This window comes from Delphinapterus leucas, chromosome 13 (assembly GCF_059928025.1).
Source record: "Delphinapterus leucas isolate spDelLeu-1000000601 "Yukka" chromosome 13, BTC_Dleu_Yukka2, whole genome shotgun sequence".
Classification (NCBI taxonomy): Eukaryota; Metazoa; Chordata; class Mammalia; order Artiodactyla; family Monodontidae; genus Delphinapterus; species Delphinapterus leucas.
In genome coordinates, this window is record NC_143141.1 from 71,658,579 (window position 1) to 71,675,506 (window position 16,928).

Sequence of the window (16,928 nt, forward strand, 5' to 3'; positions counted from 1 at the left end):
GTCTGGATCAGGATCCCTCCTCTTTTCTCTACAACAAAACATTACTTACAAGGCACTGCCTCCTAGCACCCGCCACCAGCCTGACCTGATGACACAACTACTGGGCACCCACACGTGGAACCCGTCCAAGGCCTCATGCCAATACTGCCCAGGGCAGTCCACTGTCCCTGGGAAGTAGCCAACTCTGCCCAAAACAGAAAGATGCCCAGGAGCTTGTCCTATGACCTGAGACCTCCCAAAACAGTCATCCAGAAACCACCACCAGTGGAGCCTTCAACCCGCCGTCCACGCCACCTCTCCTCCAGGAGAAACCCTTCTCCCAGCCCCACAGTAGAGACAACTCGGAACCTGTTACCAAAACTGCACGGAGCCTGACTGCGAGCAGAGTCTGGGTCCTGCTTGGTTTCTACTTTATTCCACTCTGTATTTTTAAATACACTCTCACACACCACGTCTCATTTCTTCCTATTAACGACCCCGAGAAGGGAAGAGCACTCTAATTTTATGGGTAGGAAAACTGAGGCCAAAGCCTGTCCTATGCCACATCTGATAAATCCTAGTTATAAAATGTAATGAAAAAATATTATTTACCACGTCAAATGCACAAATACAAAGTTAACAAAGAAATATGTAAGAAAAGTATAAATCTTTACCGAAGAATATACAAAAGAAAAATGAAAAAGCTTTGTTCCTGGATAGAAACATACATATATATATATATATATATATATATATATATATATATATATGAATCCTCCCCAAAATGATATTTTTTTTTGCAACCTGATGAAATTACTCGAATTTCACATAATGACAGTATCTATCATTTCCTGAGCACTTACTATGTGCCAAACACTTCACATACATTATCTCATCCAACCTCGCCCAAACCAGAGAGGAATTTGAGGCTAAGAAAAATCAAGCTATTTGCCTAAGGTCAGAGAGATGGTAAAGAGGAGACCTGGGGTTCAGATCCAAGGTCATCAAGCACAAAGGCCAGGCTCTTGCTCACAGCCACAATGGGTATTAAGAAAAGGTTGAAAAATAATAATATGGCAAAATTTACATTGCCATTATATTAAATTATAAAATTACAATAATTAAAACAATGTGGGGACTTCCCTGGTGGCACAGTGGTTAAGAATCTGCCTGTCAATGCAGGGGACACAGATTTGATCCCTGGTCCGGGAAGATCCCACATGCCACGAAGCAACTAAGCCCGTGCACCACAACTACTGAGCCTGCGCTCTAGAGCCCATGAGCCACAACTACTGAACCCGCGTGCCACAACTACTGAAGCCCGCGTGCCTAGAGCCCATGCTCCTCAACAAGAGAAGCCACCGCAAAGAGAAGCCCGTGCACCACAACAAAGAGTAGCCCCCGCTCGCCACAACTAGAGAAAGACTGCATGCAGCAGCAAAGACCCAACGCAGCCAAGAAATAAATTAAAAAAAAAAAAAAAAAACAATGTGGCCCTGGCATAAGAATGTACTTTTAAATGACACAGAGAAGATATTTTAGAAAAATACATGCAATTATTTCATATGTGATAAGAAGTAAAACTTCAAATCAGTGGGAAAGGAGTGAACATTCTAATTAGGAATGCTGTAAAACCTGGTCATTTATTTGGAAAAGAATATGATTCTTACCACACACTACATATTTTAAAAATCCCCAAGAGATTAAAGAGTTAAATGCATAAATTTAAAAAAAAGAAAGAACTAGGAAAACATAAAGCTATTCATCTGAACACACACAGACATACATACATGGGTGGGGAGGGGGGAGACAGACATGCGTTTAAAAAGTACGGCACCTACTATTAGTTAATGTTTTTTTTCACATATTATCATGCCATAAAAATGTTTCATGTCACAGCACAGCACAGTCTTTAAAAACACTGCAAAAGTCACACTGAGTAAAATTATTAAAGAAGAATAATAAGATTATTATGTGATATGTTAAGGGGAAAATCTTTCAAAGAGTATATAGAGTATGATTTGTCCAACTTTGCTTAAAAATTCAGATACATGCTTTAGAAAAAAGTTGGAGAAGTATATGACAAAATGCTAACAGTGATAATCTCATCTAGGTGATAAAATTACAGACGATCTTTTTATCTGCATTTAATTTACTGTAATTTTTTCAAATTTTGTCCAATCTACTTTCATAATCAGAAAAATTTTAAAGAAAGAAATAAGTAATAAATGAACTCGATATCCAAGCCAAAACTTAGTAGTTTGGGTAAAGATTTAACATTCCAATAAGAATGATTTGATTCAAGTTATGTCAAAGCTCTAAAAGCCCAGGGAAGTGAGAAATTTATAAATTACGCTACACTTGAGAGCGTTGCTTACTCCTTCAAAAACAATGGATCACCTATGAAATGGCAGGTCCAGAGCTAGGTTCCAGGAACTTGTGCATAGTAATCTGTAAAACGTTACAGATCCTGCAATAAAGACGGGTACAAAGCAGAAGGCGCACGAAAGAGGGAGAAATCTATCCTCACTCAAGGTCCCAGGGAAGACACTTCAGTGAGGAAGTGACACTTGAACAAATCTGACAGATGAGCAGACAGAAAAGGGAAGCAGGCATAGTCATGGGAGCAAAATATATTACGTGTAACTTAAAAAAAAATTTTTTGAACAGCACAGAGAGTTTAGCAAATTGTCACTTGTGAGGATTTTACCACGAGAGCTAAGTCCAGAGAAACAGGCAGGCCTGTACACGCTATGCCAATGAACCTGGACTTCATTCCGCATTTGAGAATTCAAAAGCTTTACGGAACAGGCAGAAAATGAGAACATGTGACGTGAAATGATGGAACCTGCAGCCAACTGGGTTATATGAGTTCTACCCAAAGACATTCAAATTTGAGCTGGCCAAATACATCATGTGGACAGGCTGGGTTCCAGAGAGAGGACCCAATGGAGACTCTCAGGAGATGCACTCTGAAAACACGGGGAGAAGCTAAGTTGGTAATGATGGAGATGAGATGTAGCGACAGGTGAGCTACAGATCCCAGGCTGGATGCAGACGGTGGGAGAGAGGATGCCTGTGCCTACCAGGTGGCAGTGACACCTATGCTAACATCTCAAGCTCCCTGTGTTTATTACCCCCATGCTTGGTATTAGATATACTAAGAATTCTGAAGACAGAAGAATTGCTTCCAACACCCCCTCCATCATTTTTTCCTCTGAATGAAGGTGTTCATCACCACCACCTCAATAAGCCAACTGCAGAAGCACATCTGCTCTTTCTCAAAAACGGCGCAGCCGGCTGCTGCTTCCCTTTCCTCAGCCCTCTTTTGCAAACATGCCCTTTGCCCCAATTCCTTCCAGTTTCTTACGCAGGGATTTTCATTATCTCTGACTATATTTTCCATGTTTCTTCTGGAAGTATCTTTTACTTCCATATGAATAGACAAGAAAATGGCACAGGGTTTGATAAATGTCAATAAACTCATTTCTTCAACCCACATTCTTCAGAATACATCATGCTTCCAGATTAAAAACAGCACAATATACAATCAACTCTGTCGCTTCAGCAGAAGGTCATCCAATCACTACAATGTTTCTTACCCCTGAGATCAGGGACAGGTTTCCTAGGACCTAAAGTCTAAACACCTGATGTCTTTCTTTTGTTTCGTATAACACTGATCACCAAACATCTGGTCACATATTGTTTAAGTAAAAACTAAATAAGTTTTAAATTGATTATATATCCTCAATAAGAATATGTTTATTTTTTTAAAACAGGTACTAGAGTCAATCTGTAGAAGTATCAGTAAAGCTTCATTTATTTTTATTTTCAAAGAAAACCAACAGAAGTACTGATATTTTCTTCTCATGTCAACAGATCATCTTGTACATATCCATACCTGCTGTATAATTCCCACGGTTCAGATTTCTCTCTCCTTCCCTTGCTTCTCTGTATCATGTTCTTCCCCTCACCAACATCTTGACACTGATTTTGATACCTTTCCCCCTTCGAAATCCTTTATATCCTGCTTGCCTCTTCTTAGTAATTTCTTCCATTCTGCCTAAGAACTCTTGAATATCTTCAATAAACTGGAGCATAAAGTTATTGCCCTTAAACTCTTTCAGCTACTCAAGTGAGGAGACCAATTTTAAAATCTCAGAATTGGTAGAGGTTTTGAGGAAGGGAAAAAAACAAAATCCACCCAACTCTGCTAAACAGTACCTAACAGTGCCTCAGGACCCGTCAGAGTTCTCAAGTGAAACCTCAGATCTTTGTGAGGCCTTCCAATAACTTCATGCCAGATTATTATATAAACTACCTGCCTGTTGCTCATGTGATCGGCAAGTCCTCTTGTGTGGGCTATGATTCCTAGTGGCTTCTAGGGCCCCACAACTAGTGCACTTACCTACTGAGCTAGACGTTTTTCCCCCAGGGCATTGTTCATAGAGTAACTGGAAGGATTTAAAATTAAAAAACAAAAACAAACAAAAAAGAAACACCTCCTTAACCTAATCAGCCTAGAAGAGCCTCATATTCCTCAAAAAGTTAAGAAGTTCCTAAACGTCTCAGAAAACTATTAGGGGGAGTAAACTGGGTCTGAGGTCTATAAATAGCAATATAAATGTAAAAGAGAAAAGGAGATTCTCTCTACAAAGAAACAACAACCACGAAAAAGGGAGCAGTATATTCTACAAGAGGAAGTAGGAGTATTTTTTAAAATAATAATAAGATTACCTGATGCAAATAGGCCTGACATTCCTTTTATGGACTTCCCAAAATATTAAATCAATTCTCTGACTAATCAAGTAAACAGAGTTTAAAATCAGTCCACCCTATTCAATGATAACACAGAATGTAAATTCCTCCAACTTTTATTAACAGTACTAAACCTCTTTGAAAATATATTCCGTATACTACTTTTAGTCACTGGTGACATTTTTAATTGAGCTTGCAAAGGAGGGAGGAAGAACTCTTCTCACTGACACACTCATCACACCTTTCCTCCTAAGTGTTAAAATTCTACCACGCAATGTAAAAGATACAAAATCCCACTTTTATTTCTTCACAGAATCCTGTCATGTTCATCTTGAAAGGCATTTTTTCTAAATCTTCTTAATACTCACTTGGCAAAAGCATTTCTTCTGTTAATCTCTTTCTGGGAAGAAGCAGAAGTTGTACTGAAACTTCTCCTAAAACCTAAATATGAAAGTTAAGGTCAGATGAAGAAAAATAAATCACAAATTCACAGTCCTTGTTAAAAGTTATCTTTTATCATTTCTTCTACAGACGTTCTATTCTACCAAGCGTTTCTTTGGAAACAGAAAGCAAAGAAAATAAGTGCATGTAGATTGTAACAGTTTAGACTTCTTGACGATTATTACCTCACCTTTCTCATCAAACTATGCACTACATGAATAAGTTAAGATCACGACATTACTTTTGGAGGTTTTTATTATAAACTTTCCTGAAAACCAAATGAAATTGAATTATACATTGATAAAGCTTAATCTTTTTACTCTCCAATATTATAGTCTTGATAAAATCGTATTAAAAAAATAAAAGGATAAAAATGGTTTAAAAAAACACTATCACTAAATATACCCCATTTATAAAATTCTGAACAATGAATTTCAGAGCTTATGATTGCTGGCATCCCCAAATGACAGAGTTATTAAAAAAAAAAAGAAAAAGACGTCACAAAAGGTAAAGTTTTTAAAAGATGCCTTTAAAAAAGAATGGGACTTCCAGTTCTGGCAGTTACGGCACACCAGATGTGCTGAGTGAACCTCTTGAATGAAGCAAGCATAATTTAAAACAACTATAATTTAAAAAAAAAAAATACTGTTGACCTCATACAAGTGGCACAATTCCAAAGAGGCCAAAAACCAAAAGGAGAAACCATGGAAGGTTTCCCCCAAAGCAATCGAACCACCTTGTACCCCAGGACTACACTGCCCTCCAGAGAAGCTGGGGCCTGCCAAGATGGGGTCCTAACAAAAGTGAGGGTCCCGAGCAGCTCATCCTCAGTGTCAAGTTAAATGAGAAACAAAATGAAGCACCACTCAGATGAACACAAAGGAAAGCAGCTTGTGTCAACCCCACTGTGCAGAAAGCAAAATGTTCTCCCCCCTCCAGATCTGTGATCGTTAGCCAAATTCATTTTATCTGTGTAATATAAAGACGACAACAACAACATTGCAGAGAACGTAAACTAAAGTTGGCAGTGCCTCTAGGCAACTGGCAGAAGTAAGCACAGGCATACCTCAGAGAGATTGCAGGGTCGGTTCCAGACCACAATAATGAAGCAAGTATCTCAACAAAATGAGTCACAAATTTTTTGGTTTCCCAGGGCATCTAGAAGTTGTTTACACTATACTGTAGTCTATTAAGTGTGCGGTAGCATTATGTACAAAAGAAAAAAAATACACATACCTTAATTTAAAAATACCTTATTGCTAAAAACTGCTACCCATCATCTGAGCTTTCGGTGTCACAATCTTTTTGCTGGTGGAGGGTCCTGACTGATCAGGGTGGTGCTTGCTAGAAACTGGGGTGTCTATGGCAATTTCTTAAAACATGACAGCAGTGAAGTGTGCCACATCGACTGACTCTTTCTTTCACAAATGATTTCTCGATGTAGCAGGCGATGCTGTTTGATAGCATTTTACCCACGGTAGAACTTCTTTCAAAATTGGAGTCAATCCTCTCAAAGCCCGCCGCTGCTGTATCAACCAAGTTTATGTAACGCTCTAAATCCTTTATTGTCATTTCAACAATCTTCACAGCATCTTCACCAGGAGTAGATTTCATCTCAAGAAACCACTTTCCTCGTTCATCCGTGAGAAGCAATACCTCATCCGTTCAAGTTTTACGATGCGATTGCAGCAATTCAGTCACACCTTCAGGCTCCATTTCTAATTCTAGCTCTCTTGGTATTTCTACCACATCTGCAGGTACTTCCTCCACCGAAGTTGTGAACCCCTCAGAGTCGTCCATGAGGGTTGGAATCAACATCTTCCAAACTCCCATTAACGTTGATATTTTGACCTCTTCCCATGAATCACGAATATTCTTAGTGGCACCTAGAATGGTGAATCCTTTTCAGGTTTTCCATGAACTTTGCCCAGATCCATCAGAAGAGTCACTGTCTATAGCAGCCATAGCCTGACGAAATGTATTCCTTAAATACTAAGAGCTGGAAGTCTCAAAATTACTCCTTGACCCACAGGCTGCAGGATGGATGTTGTGTTAGCAGGCACGTAAACAACATTAAGCTCATTGTACATCTCCATCAGAGATCTTGGGTGACCAGGTGCATTGTCAATGGTAATATCTGGAAAGGAATCTTTTTTTTTTTCCTGAGCAGTAGGTCTCAACAGTGAGCTTAAAATATTCGGTAAGCCATGTTGTAAATATATGTGCTGTCCTCTAGGCTTTATTGTTCCATTTACAGAGCACTGGCATAGTAGATATAACATAGTTCTTTTTTATTAATAAATTTATTATTTTTTAAATTTACTGTTGGCTGTGTTGGGTCTTTGTTGCTGCATGCGGTTTTTCTCTAGTTGCGGCGTGCGAGCTTCTCGTTGCGGTGGCTTCTCTTTTTGCGCAGCACGGGCTCTAGGCACACGGGCTTCAGTAGTTGTGGCACGTGGACTCAGTACTTGTGGCTCCCGGGCTCTAGAGCGCAGGCTCAGTAGTTGTGGCCCATGGGCTTAGTAGCTCTGCGGCATGTGGGATCTTCCCGGACCGGGGCTAGAACCCATGTCCCCTGCATTGGCAGGCGGATTCTCAACCACTGCGCCACCAGAGAAGTCCCAATGTAACATAATTCTTAAGGGCCCTAGGATTTTCAGAATGGTAAATGAGCACTGGCTTCAACTTAAAGTTACCAGCTGCATTAGCCACTAACAAGATAGTCAGCTTCTCCTTTGAAGCCTCACACTGACTTCCGTTCTCTAGCAATGAGAGTCCTAGAAGGCATCTTCTTCTAGTGGAAGGCTGTATCATCTACACTGAAAACCCATTGTGTAGCGGTGCCACCTTCATTAATGACCTTAGCTAGATCTTCTGGATAACATGCTGCAGCTTCTACATCAGCACTTGCTACTTCACCCTGCACTTTGAGGTTATGGAGATGGCTTCTTTCCTTACGTATCATAAACAAACCTCTGCTAGCTTCAGACTTTTCTTCTGCAGCTTTCTCACCTCTCTCAGCCTTCATAGCATTGAAGAAAGTTAGGGCCTTGCTCTGGATTAGGCTTTGGCTTCAGGGAATTCTGTAGCTGGTTTGATCTTCTGTCCAGACCATTAAAACTCTCTCTGGATCAGCAATAAGGCTGTTTCTTACCATTTGTGCCCTTGCCAGAGTGGCATTTTTGATTTCCTTCAAGAACTTTTCCTTTGCAGTCACACATGGCTAACTGTTTGGGTACAAGAGGCCTAGCTTTTGACTTGTCTCTGCTTTTGACATGCCTTCCTCACTAAGCGTAATCATTTCTAGCTTTTGATTTAAAATGAGAGACATGCAACTTTTCCTTTCACTCAGAGGCCATTGTAGGGTTACTAATTGGCCTACTTTCAATATTTTTGAGTTTCAGGGAATAGGGAGGCCCAAGGAGAGGGAAAGAGATGGGGTAATAGCCAGTTGGTGGAGCAGTAAGAACATACACATTTATCGATTAAGTCTGTCATTTTATATGGATGCGGTTCATAGCGCCCCAAAACAATTAAAATACTAACATCAAAGACTACCGATCACAGATACATCGTAACAAATATAATAATAACGGAAAATTTTGAAATATTGTGAGAATTACCGAAATGTGACCCAGAGACATAAAGTGAGCAAATGCTGTTGGAAAAATGGCGCCAACAGACTTGCTCAATGAAGGGTTGCCACAAACCTTCAATTTGTAAAAAATGTAGTATCTGAGAAGCAAAAAAAAGCAAAGCACAATGAAACAAGATATGCCTGTATAATCTTCTCAAGAGGCATCAACCCAGGCTTAAAAGAATTCCCATACATTAAATTCTAAGTAAAATAAGCATTTCACAACAATAAATTACAAAATTCACAAGGAAAGAAGGTGCCACAAGTTAGGCTCAACAGAAACAGACGGCAGAATCAGACTCACAAAGACTTCAGGTATTGAATTATTAAACATAAAAAGTAACAATATGTAAAATGTTTAATAGCATAAAAGAAAAACTTGAAAATGTGGGGAAAGAATAAGTGACAATAAGTAACAACCAAACAGACGTGCAAAAAGAAAAAAAATGAAAAATTTGTAATTAAAAAACTTTGCGGCTGAATTAGGCAGTAGAATAAACATAGCAGAAGAAAGAATCAAGAAACAGAAAGATAACTCTGAAGATATCCAGAATGCAGTCCAGAGAGACAAAGTTGTGAAAAATATGAACGAGGCATGGGAAGGTGAAAATGTGGACTATACTACTCGTCAGAATTTTGGAAGGAGAGCATAAAGAGCATGAGGGAAGAAATAGTTTCAGTATATGGGCAAGAATTTTACAGAATTAATCAAAGATACTAATTCCGAGATCCAGGAAGACCCAAGATGCCAAACAGAATAAACAAAGGGAAATCTCCACCTAGACATAATCATAGCAAAACTGTACAACACCAAGGAAATAGAGAAGATCTTTAAAAGCAGTCAAAAAGCAAAGATAAACCACCTACAGTGGTATGGATTAGGCAGACTGATAGGTGATTTCTCAAAAATTTGACAGAAGACAGAAAGCAGAAGAATTATATTGTCAATGTGCAGGGAGAAGACAGCTCTCAAACTATAATAAAAATTGCACCAATTTTTACTTTTACTCAGTAAAACTATCATTAGAAAAGACAGACAAAAACTGAGTTTCCTACCAATAGACCTTTCTAAAAAAATATTTAAGAATATAGATGAGGTAGAAACAAAATGATTTCAAGTGTAAGTTCTAAGGATTAATGACTAAAGATATCGGTAAATATTGACATGTATGAGCAAATTAAATAAATATCAATTATATAAAAACTATTATAATAATGTGAAATTTGTGAGGGAAACAAAATAGAAACTCAGTTTCTAAGGATTTCCTATTATTTGAGAAAGAGTAAACATAATGATTAACTTTAGGCTTTGCTAAGTATGTATGTCAAAGTACCTAATTACTAAGAAGCATATTCATAGAATGTAATTTTTATACAAGTAGAAAATTAAATGGAAAAAAGAGGGGGTAGCAATATAACCAGAATGAAGTCAAGAAAGAAAAACATTTAAGTACAAAAAAGTTGAAAAATTAGAAAACAAATAAATAACAAATAAATCCAAATATATTACTAACTACAATGAATGCAAATAGGTGAAACTCAGATTAAAAAACAAAGGTTGTCTTTTTCTAAAAAAAGTAAAATCCAGTTATATTCTATTTACAAGATATTCCAGGGGCTTCCCTGGTGGCGCAGTGGTTGAGAGTCCGCCTGCCGATGCAGGGGACACAGGTTTGTGCCCCGGTCCGGGAAGACCCCACATGCCGCGGAGCGGCTAGGCCCGTGAGCCATGGCTGCTGAGCCTGCGCGTTCGGAGCCTGTGCTCCGCAACGGGAGAGGCCACAACAGTGAGAGGCCCGCATACCGCAAAAAAAAAATAATAATAATAATAATAGAAGATATTCCAAAGACATGAGAACATAGAAAGATTAAGGCAATGGCTAGAAAAAGACTTTTTAGGCAAGTACTTAACCACAAGAAGGCTGATACAAGGTAAAAAGAATTACTATACAGCAATACCACTTACATTAACACCAAAAGAAAAAACAAAAAAAGAAACAGGTAGGTATAAATCTAATAAAACATGTATAGAATCTATATTAGGAAAATTATAAAACTCTGATGAAAGGAATCAAAGACCTAAATAAATGGGGAGGCACTCCATGTTCATGGAGAGGAAAATTCAACACTGTTAAGACATCAGTTCTTCCCAATTTCATCTATACATTCAATGTAATCCCAATCAAAATACAGCAAATTATTTTGCAGACATCAATAAACACATTGTAAAGTTTATATAGAAAGGCAAAAAGCCCAGGTAAACCAGCACTATATTGAGGGAGAAGATCAAAGTCCACTACTAAACTTGAAGAATTTCTATACGGCTGTAGTAATCAAGACAGTGTGGTATTAGCAAAAGAAAAAGACAAATCGATCAACAGAACAGAAAAGAGAGCCCAGAAATAGACCCACACTAACACAGTCAACCGATCTTTGACAAAAGAGCAAAGGCAATTCAATGGAGAAAGGACAGCCTTTTCAACAAATATGGTGCAACAACTAAACATTCACATGCAAAATAATGAATCTAGACATCAACTTACACCTTTCACAAGAAATAACTCAATGAATCATAGATATAAATGTAAAACACAAAACTACAGAACTTCTAGGAGATAACACAGGAGAAAATCACGGTACCCTTGGGTTTGGTGGTGACATTTTTGATACAACACCAAAAGCACAAGTCATGAAAGAAAAAATTGATAACTTGGACTTCATTAAAATTAAACACTTCCACTCTGTGATAGACACTGTTAAGACAATGAAAAGACAAGTCACAAAACATGCAAAAGCACAATGGTTTGCTATTCTGACGACTTAAAAATGAAAATCTCCTGCTCATCAAAAGATGCCAAAAAAGGAAGGGGAGGGGGTGGCAAAAGACAAGTCAAAAACTGGGAAAGATATCTGCAACAAACAAAACTGACAAAATATTAGTGTCCAAAATACATGAAGAAACCTACAAATTAATAAGAAAAAAACCAACCAACCAAAAGAAAAATGGGCAGTAGACGTGAACAGGCACATCGTAGAAGAGGAAATGTATGTGGCCCATAAATATGGAAACAGGCCCAACCTCATCTGTAATCTGAAAACTGCAAATTAAAACCACAAGGAGATACCATTTACACCCATCAGATGGGCAAACAAGACTACTGGCGGTGAGGTGAGGAGTGACAGAGACTCTCATCCACTGCCCATGTGAACAGTTTGGCACACCCAGGAAGATTGAAGATATGGATATCCCATGCCTGGCAATCCTGGAGAAACTTTTGCAAATGTGCACAATGGCATAGTTTCTAATAGTTAAAAACAGGATATAACCCAAATATCCATCAAATATAAAATGAATAATGTATTTTAATGGAACACTAAATAACATAGCAGACAACAATCAAAACTAAACTTGAGGACACGGGGAGGGGGAAGAGTAAGCTAGGACGGAGTGAGAGAGTGGCATGGACATATATACACTACCAAATGTAAAACAGATAGCTAGTGGGAAGCAGCCACATAGCACAGGGAGATCAGCTCGGTGCTTTGTGACCATCTGGAGGGGTGGGATAGGGAGGGTGGGAGGGAGGGAGACGCAAGAGGGAAGAGATATGGGGATATATGTATACGTATAGCTGATTCACTTTGTTATGAAGCAGAAACTAACACACCATTGCAAAGGAATTATACTCCAATAAAGATGTTAAAAATAACCTAAACATGTATTATTTATTGACATATCTATGGGGGACAGACATAAAGAAAATCAAGGGAATAATTAACATAAAATTCAAGATGCACAACCTGAAGACAGAGTACACGAAAAGGGAGGCAGACGAGACTCGGGATACTCGGGTTTCTACAGGACAGGCGGGTAATCGTCGTCTTTGGCTGTGGGGTGGGTAACAGGTGCTGTTTATGATTACACAAACTATACAAATACATTTCATATACTCTTTTGTATACATGTATACTTGACAGTAAAACTTCTTCATTGAATAAAAGCAAAGAAATAATTATTAGGAACATAAAAACTGCATAATCTTACCAGGATACGAATGATTCTGTTTATTTGAAGAAATTTCTGAAAGAGTATCCAGGGAATCTGTTACTCTGTGAATAAAACAAGTAATGCAAACCTCATTAGAAGTAGCTGGTCTTCAGATTTAAGACTGGTGCTTAACTGAGGATTTCACACCAATGGTTCTTTCTTATTTCACTCGTTCGACAAGCATTTACTAAGCATCTATCATGAGCCAGGGATGAACTTCAATCTAGCACCACAGACAGGCAATATAAGCATAGTAAGTACAGAGAAAGTCAACTTCAGGTGAATTCGTTTCAAATACGGGCCTGACTTTGCTTCTTTGGAGCTTTATTTTCGAAGATGAAACTAAAAAATGTGCACATTTTATTTTATGTGAAAGTTAACAAATGTTAGGTTATAACTGTAAAAACACCACATTTTTACATTGAAAAAACATCAGCTGAGTCTGTGTATATATGTGATTTTTCTGATAAAACTGGCTAATACGATTCAACATGTTTTATTTTATACTTGACTCTAAGCACAATCACAAAGGTCACGTTCACGATAGGTCTATTTCTTTGATACTCAAATCATTCTTTATTTTTAAAAAGCCAATCCTGTAACAGTCTCATTTTCTTCCAATTGTCTACTGACCTAAATCTGCAGTCTTCATTCTATCAATCACTTGCATCAGCACACTTTGTTACCATAAAGAAATTCTGCAGCTCTTACAATATTTGCAATTTCATCTTGCAATTCACATGCATCATTTTCACAAGATACATAACATACAGCAATCAATGAGAGGCTAATGAATGCAAAGAATATGACTTGATGAAGAGGACAGATACTTGAATTAAGCTGTGATGGAGAGTCGAGAACTTAATTCTAAAAGTGATCGGTTCATTAGTAATAAGCATGTAATGGTATGAACTGAGAATAAGAAAATTAATGCTATGCTGATAAAAACCACTTGAGTAAAAAACAGACAGAGAGAGAGAGACAGAAAGATTAGGTCCAGTCAGTGTCTTAGAATTTCTCTGAAGTAATACTGGTTGATATATAAGTTAACAGAAGAAAAAGCATTAACTAGATGATACTTGGGTGATAGTAGAAAACCATTCAAGCAGAGGAAAGTACGATGTGCATTCTGGGACAGGAGGCACATTTTTTAATGGAACTATTAAAATAAAAAAATTTAAAAAGGCCAGCTACAATCTGGGGAGGGGCGCAACGCAAGGTGAGGTTGTGATTGGTCACTATGTGATTGACTGTTCTCTCAGGAGTCCCTAGTTTAAAATTCTTCCTTCTTGAAGATCAGTGTTATCTTTAAAGAGCTCCAAAGCTGGTTTAAATTAGAAACTCCTCAAAATCAGGCACCATGTCTGTTTTATTTACTTATAGAACGCCTAGCACAGCACAAAGTGCTGAAAGACACTTAATAGTATTTGATGATGACGAATGAGACAATCAGAAGATGGTAGGAAGACAGCTGGATAGAGAGAGCAGTTCATTTAGAGAGAGAGCCCTGCTTCTTCTAAGATGAGGGGGCTGCTTTTAAATGAATCACCTTAAAGAAGACCAAATAGATGGCAAAAAAAAAGTAAAAAATGTGTGTTCCATAAACAAGGCAAGAAAAAGAAGATAAAACCAGGAGAGAGAAAGAGGCTTCACAACATAGCAGAGAAGAAAGCCGTTACAGCATAAAAAACACTGAACAAAATTTGATCAATATTTACTGTGCATACAACATGCCAGAATGTGTTCCTTGGGTAATCAAACATGAAACGGAGAACCCCAGTCCTCATGACTAGGAGACAAATAAAACTTATGAGAGACTGTAGCAATGATCAAAATTCAAAATGTGAAATACAGTTTCTACTGAACTCTTTATCACTTTTGCACCACCATAAAGTCAAAAAATGTGTTAATGAAGCAATGTGTTAATGAAGATTTGTTCAAAGTAATATGAGAACCCAGAAGACTGACTGGTGACTCAGTATGGATTTTATTCCCAAATCAATCATTTATAAGGTATAGGTCCTAAAGAAAGTCACTGGGCCTCTTTTAACCATTATAGGGTAATGGTTAAGAGTACACATTCTGATACTACACTACCTGAGCTCAAATCTCCACTTGGGAGCTGTGTACAACTGCACAACTCACTTAACCTCTCTGTGCCTTACTTTCCCCACCTGTGAGATAGGGATAACTGCAGTACCTGACACACAGGGTTGCTGCAGAGCAGTAAACAATACATACAGAGTACTTAAAACAGTGCCAGCACGTGTAAGCGCCCCTAGCTACTACCTCTTTTTCTTCATTATAAAATGACTACCAAGAAAAACCCCAGCAAACTGCCTAAAAGCAAGGGCTTAGGAAAAAAACAACAGCAAAATAACAAACCTGGGCTGAGTCCAGCTCCACCATTAACTACTGTGCGAGATCAAAATATCCCACCCAAAACATGCCACTCTGGTGCAAAGATTATTTTGAGCTAAAGACATCTGAGAATCAACAAATGCAGGAAGAGGCTTTCTCTGAACTCCCCTTATCTGCCTAAAACAGATCTTCCCAAAAAAGAACGGAATTGTCATAAATCCCCTTCCCGGGAGTTTCATCAAGCAGAGAAGACTGACTCTCATCACAGGAGAGAACATGAGCAGTTAACACCACACCCCAGACAGACACTGTCACAGACTATCATATCCCCCTCCGTTTTCCTAAGGGCCCACTAGTCTTTCCTAACATCACCTGCTCCCCCACAAGTGGCCGTTCTCCCCCTCCCTTTCCCCTATTGAGATGGTCTGTAAACTCTCCAATCTCACCACTACTTTGGGCATTCACTGCTTTCTGTGATGCCCCCATGCATGTAAAATTAACATTTAATAAGTGTGCATGATTTTTCTCCTGTTCATCTATCTGTTGTCAGTTTAATTCATAGACAGGACAAGTTTTTCGTCCCCTACAGTAGCTACAGGACTTTAGCAAAGCTACTGTGTCTCTTGTAACTTTTCTTCACCTGCAAAAATAGGAATAATCATATTACCTTATACCTCACTGGGCCTGGGGGAGATTTATGAAGTAACATGGTACAGAGCCCACCACTTACTAAATGCTCAATAACTATTTGTACAGATCCTCCTCAACTTACAACGGGGCTACGTCCCGATAAACCCATCTTAAGTTGAAAATGCATTTAATACACCTAATCTACTGAACATCATCACTTAGCCTCGCCTACCTTAAATGTGCTCAGAAAACTTTCATGAGTCTACAGTTGGGCAAAGTCATCTAACACAAAGCCTATTTTACAATAAAGTGTTGAATGTCTCATGTAATTTATTGAACGCTGTACTTCAAGTGAGAAACAGAATGCTTGTATTGGTACAGAAGTGTCGTAAATGTATTGGTTGTTCACCTCGTGACCACGTGGCTGGCTGGGAGTTGCTGCTGCCCTGCGCAGCCATCTCGAGGGAATATTGTACTGCACATCGCTAGCTCAGGGAATGATCAAAATTCAAAATGTGAAATACAGTTTCTACTGAATTCTTATCACTTTTGCCCCACCATAAAGTCAAAAAATCGTAAGCTGAACCATTGTAAGTCAGGGACCATCTGTAGTTATTCTTTTCCAGCTCACCTGACCAAATACTTATTAGGGTCAAATGAAACAACATTTAATTGAAGGTACTTTGTAAACTGAAAAGCATTATACGTTAAATGTTATAAAATCATAAATAATAAGAAAAGAATTATACTAAGTACATCATAGAAGAAGGAGAAGAATACAAAAATTACATGTAATTATTCAATAAGAAAAACAAAGTGAGAAATAAAATGGATATAAAACCTGTTAAATCTGCCAGGAGGCAGTCACACAGTCTAGTCGGAAGGGAACAAGATGGGACTCCGAGGTTGAGATCATAGATCTATTCTCATGAATGTGACTATACCATACATGGTATTTCCTATTTAAAGATGAGTATCCCGTTTCCCATCCACTGAAACGCATACCAAGCCAACTCCTTTCAGCACAGTAAGTCACTTCACACAATAGTACCTGGAATTTCATGAGGACTCACT

General features: G+C 38.4%; 1 protein-coding gene across 17 annotated transcripts in view; it reads right to left on the reverse strand.

Annotated features, from left to right (window-relative positions):
- CLIP4 (CAP-Gly domain containing linker protein family member 4) overlaps nt 1–16,928 on the reverse strand; it is a 98,906-nt gene that overhangs the window by 26,569 nt on the left and 55,409 nt on the right. For 13 of the 17 annotated variants that reach the window (XM_089922414.1, XM_089922411.1, XM_089922416.1 and 10 more), the window contains 2 exons: nt 12,861–12,925; nt 5,106–5,178 (listed from right to left, as the gene is read on the reverse strand). In XM_089922414.1, the coding sequence (XP_089778540.1) occupies nt 5,106–5,178; nt 12,861–12,925 (138 nt within the window). Of the gene's footprint in view, nt 1–4,737; nt 12,704–12,860; nt 12,926–12,951; nt 13,087–16,928 lie in introns of those variants that run through there. The other 4 variants (XR_016395307.1, XM_089922420.1, XM_089922418.1 and 1 more) reach the window with 4 other exon arrangements.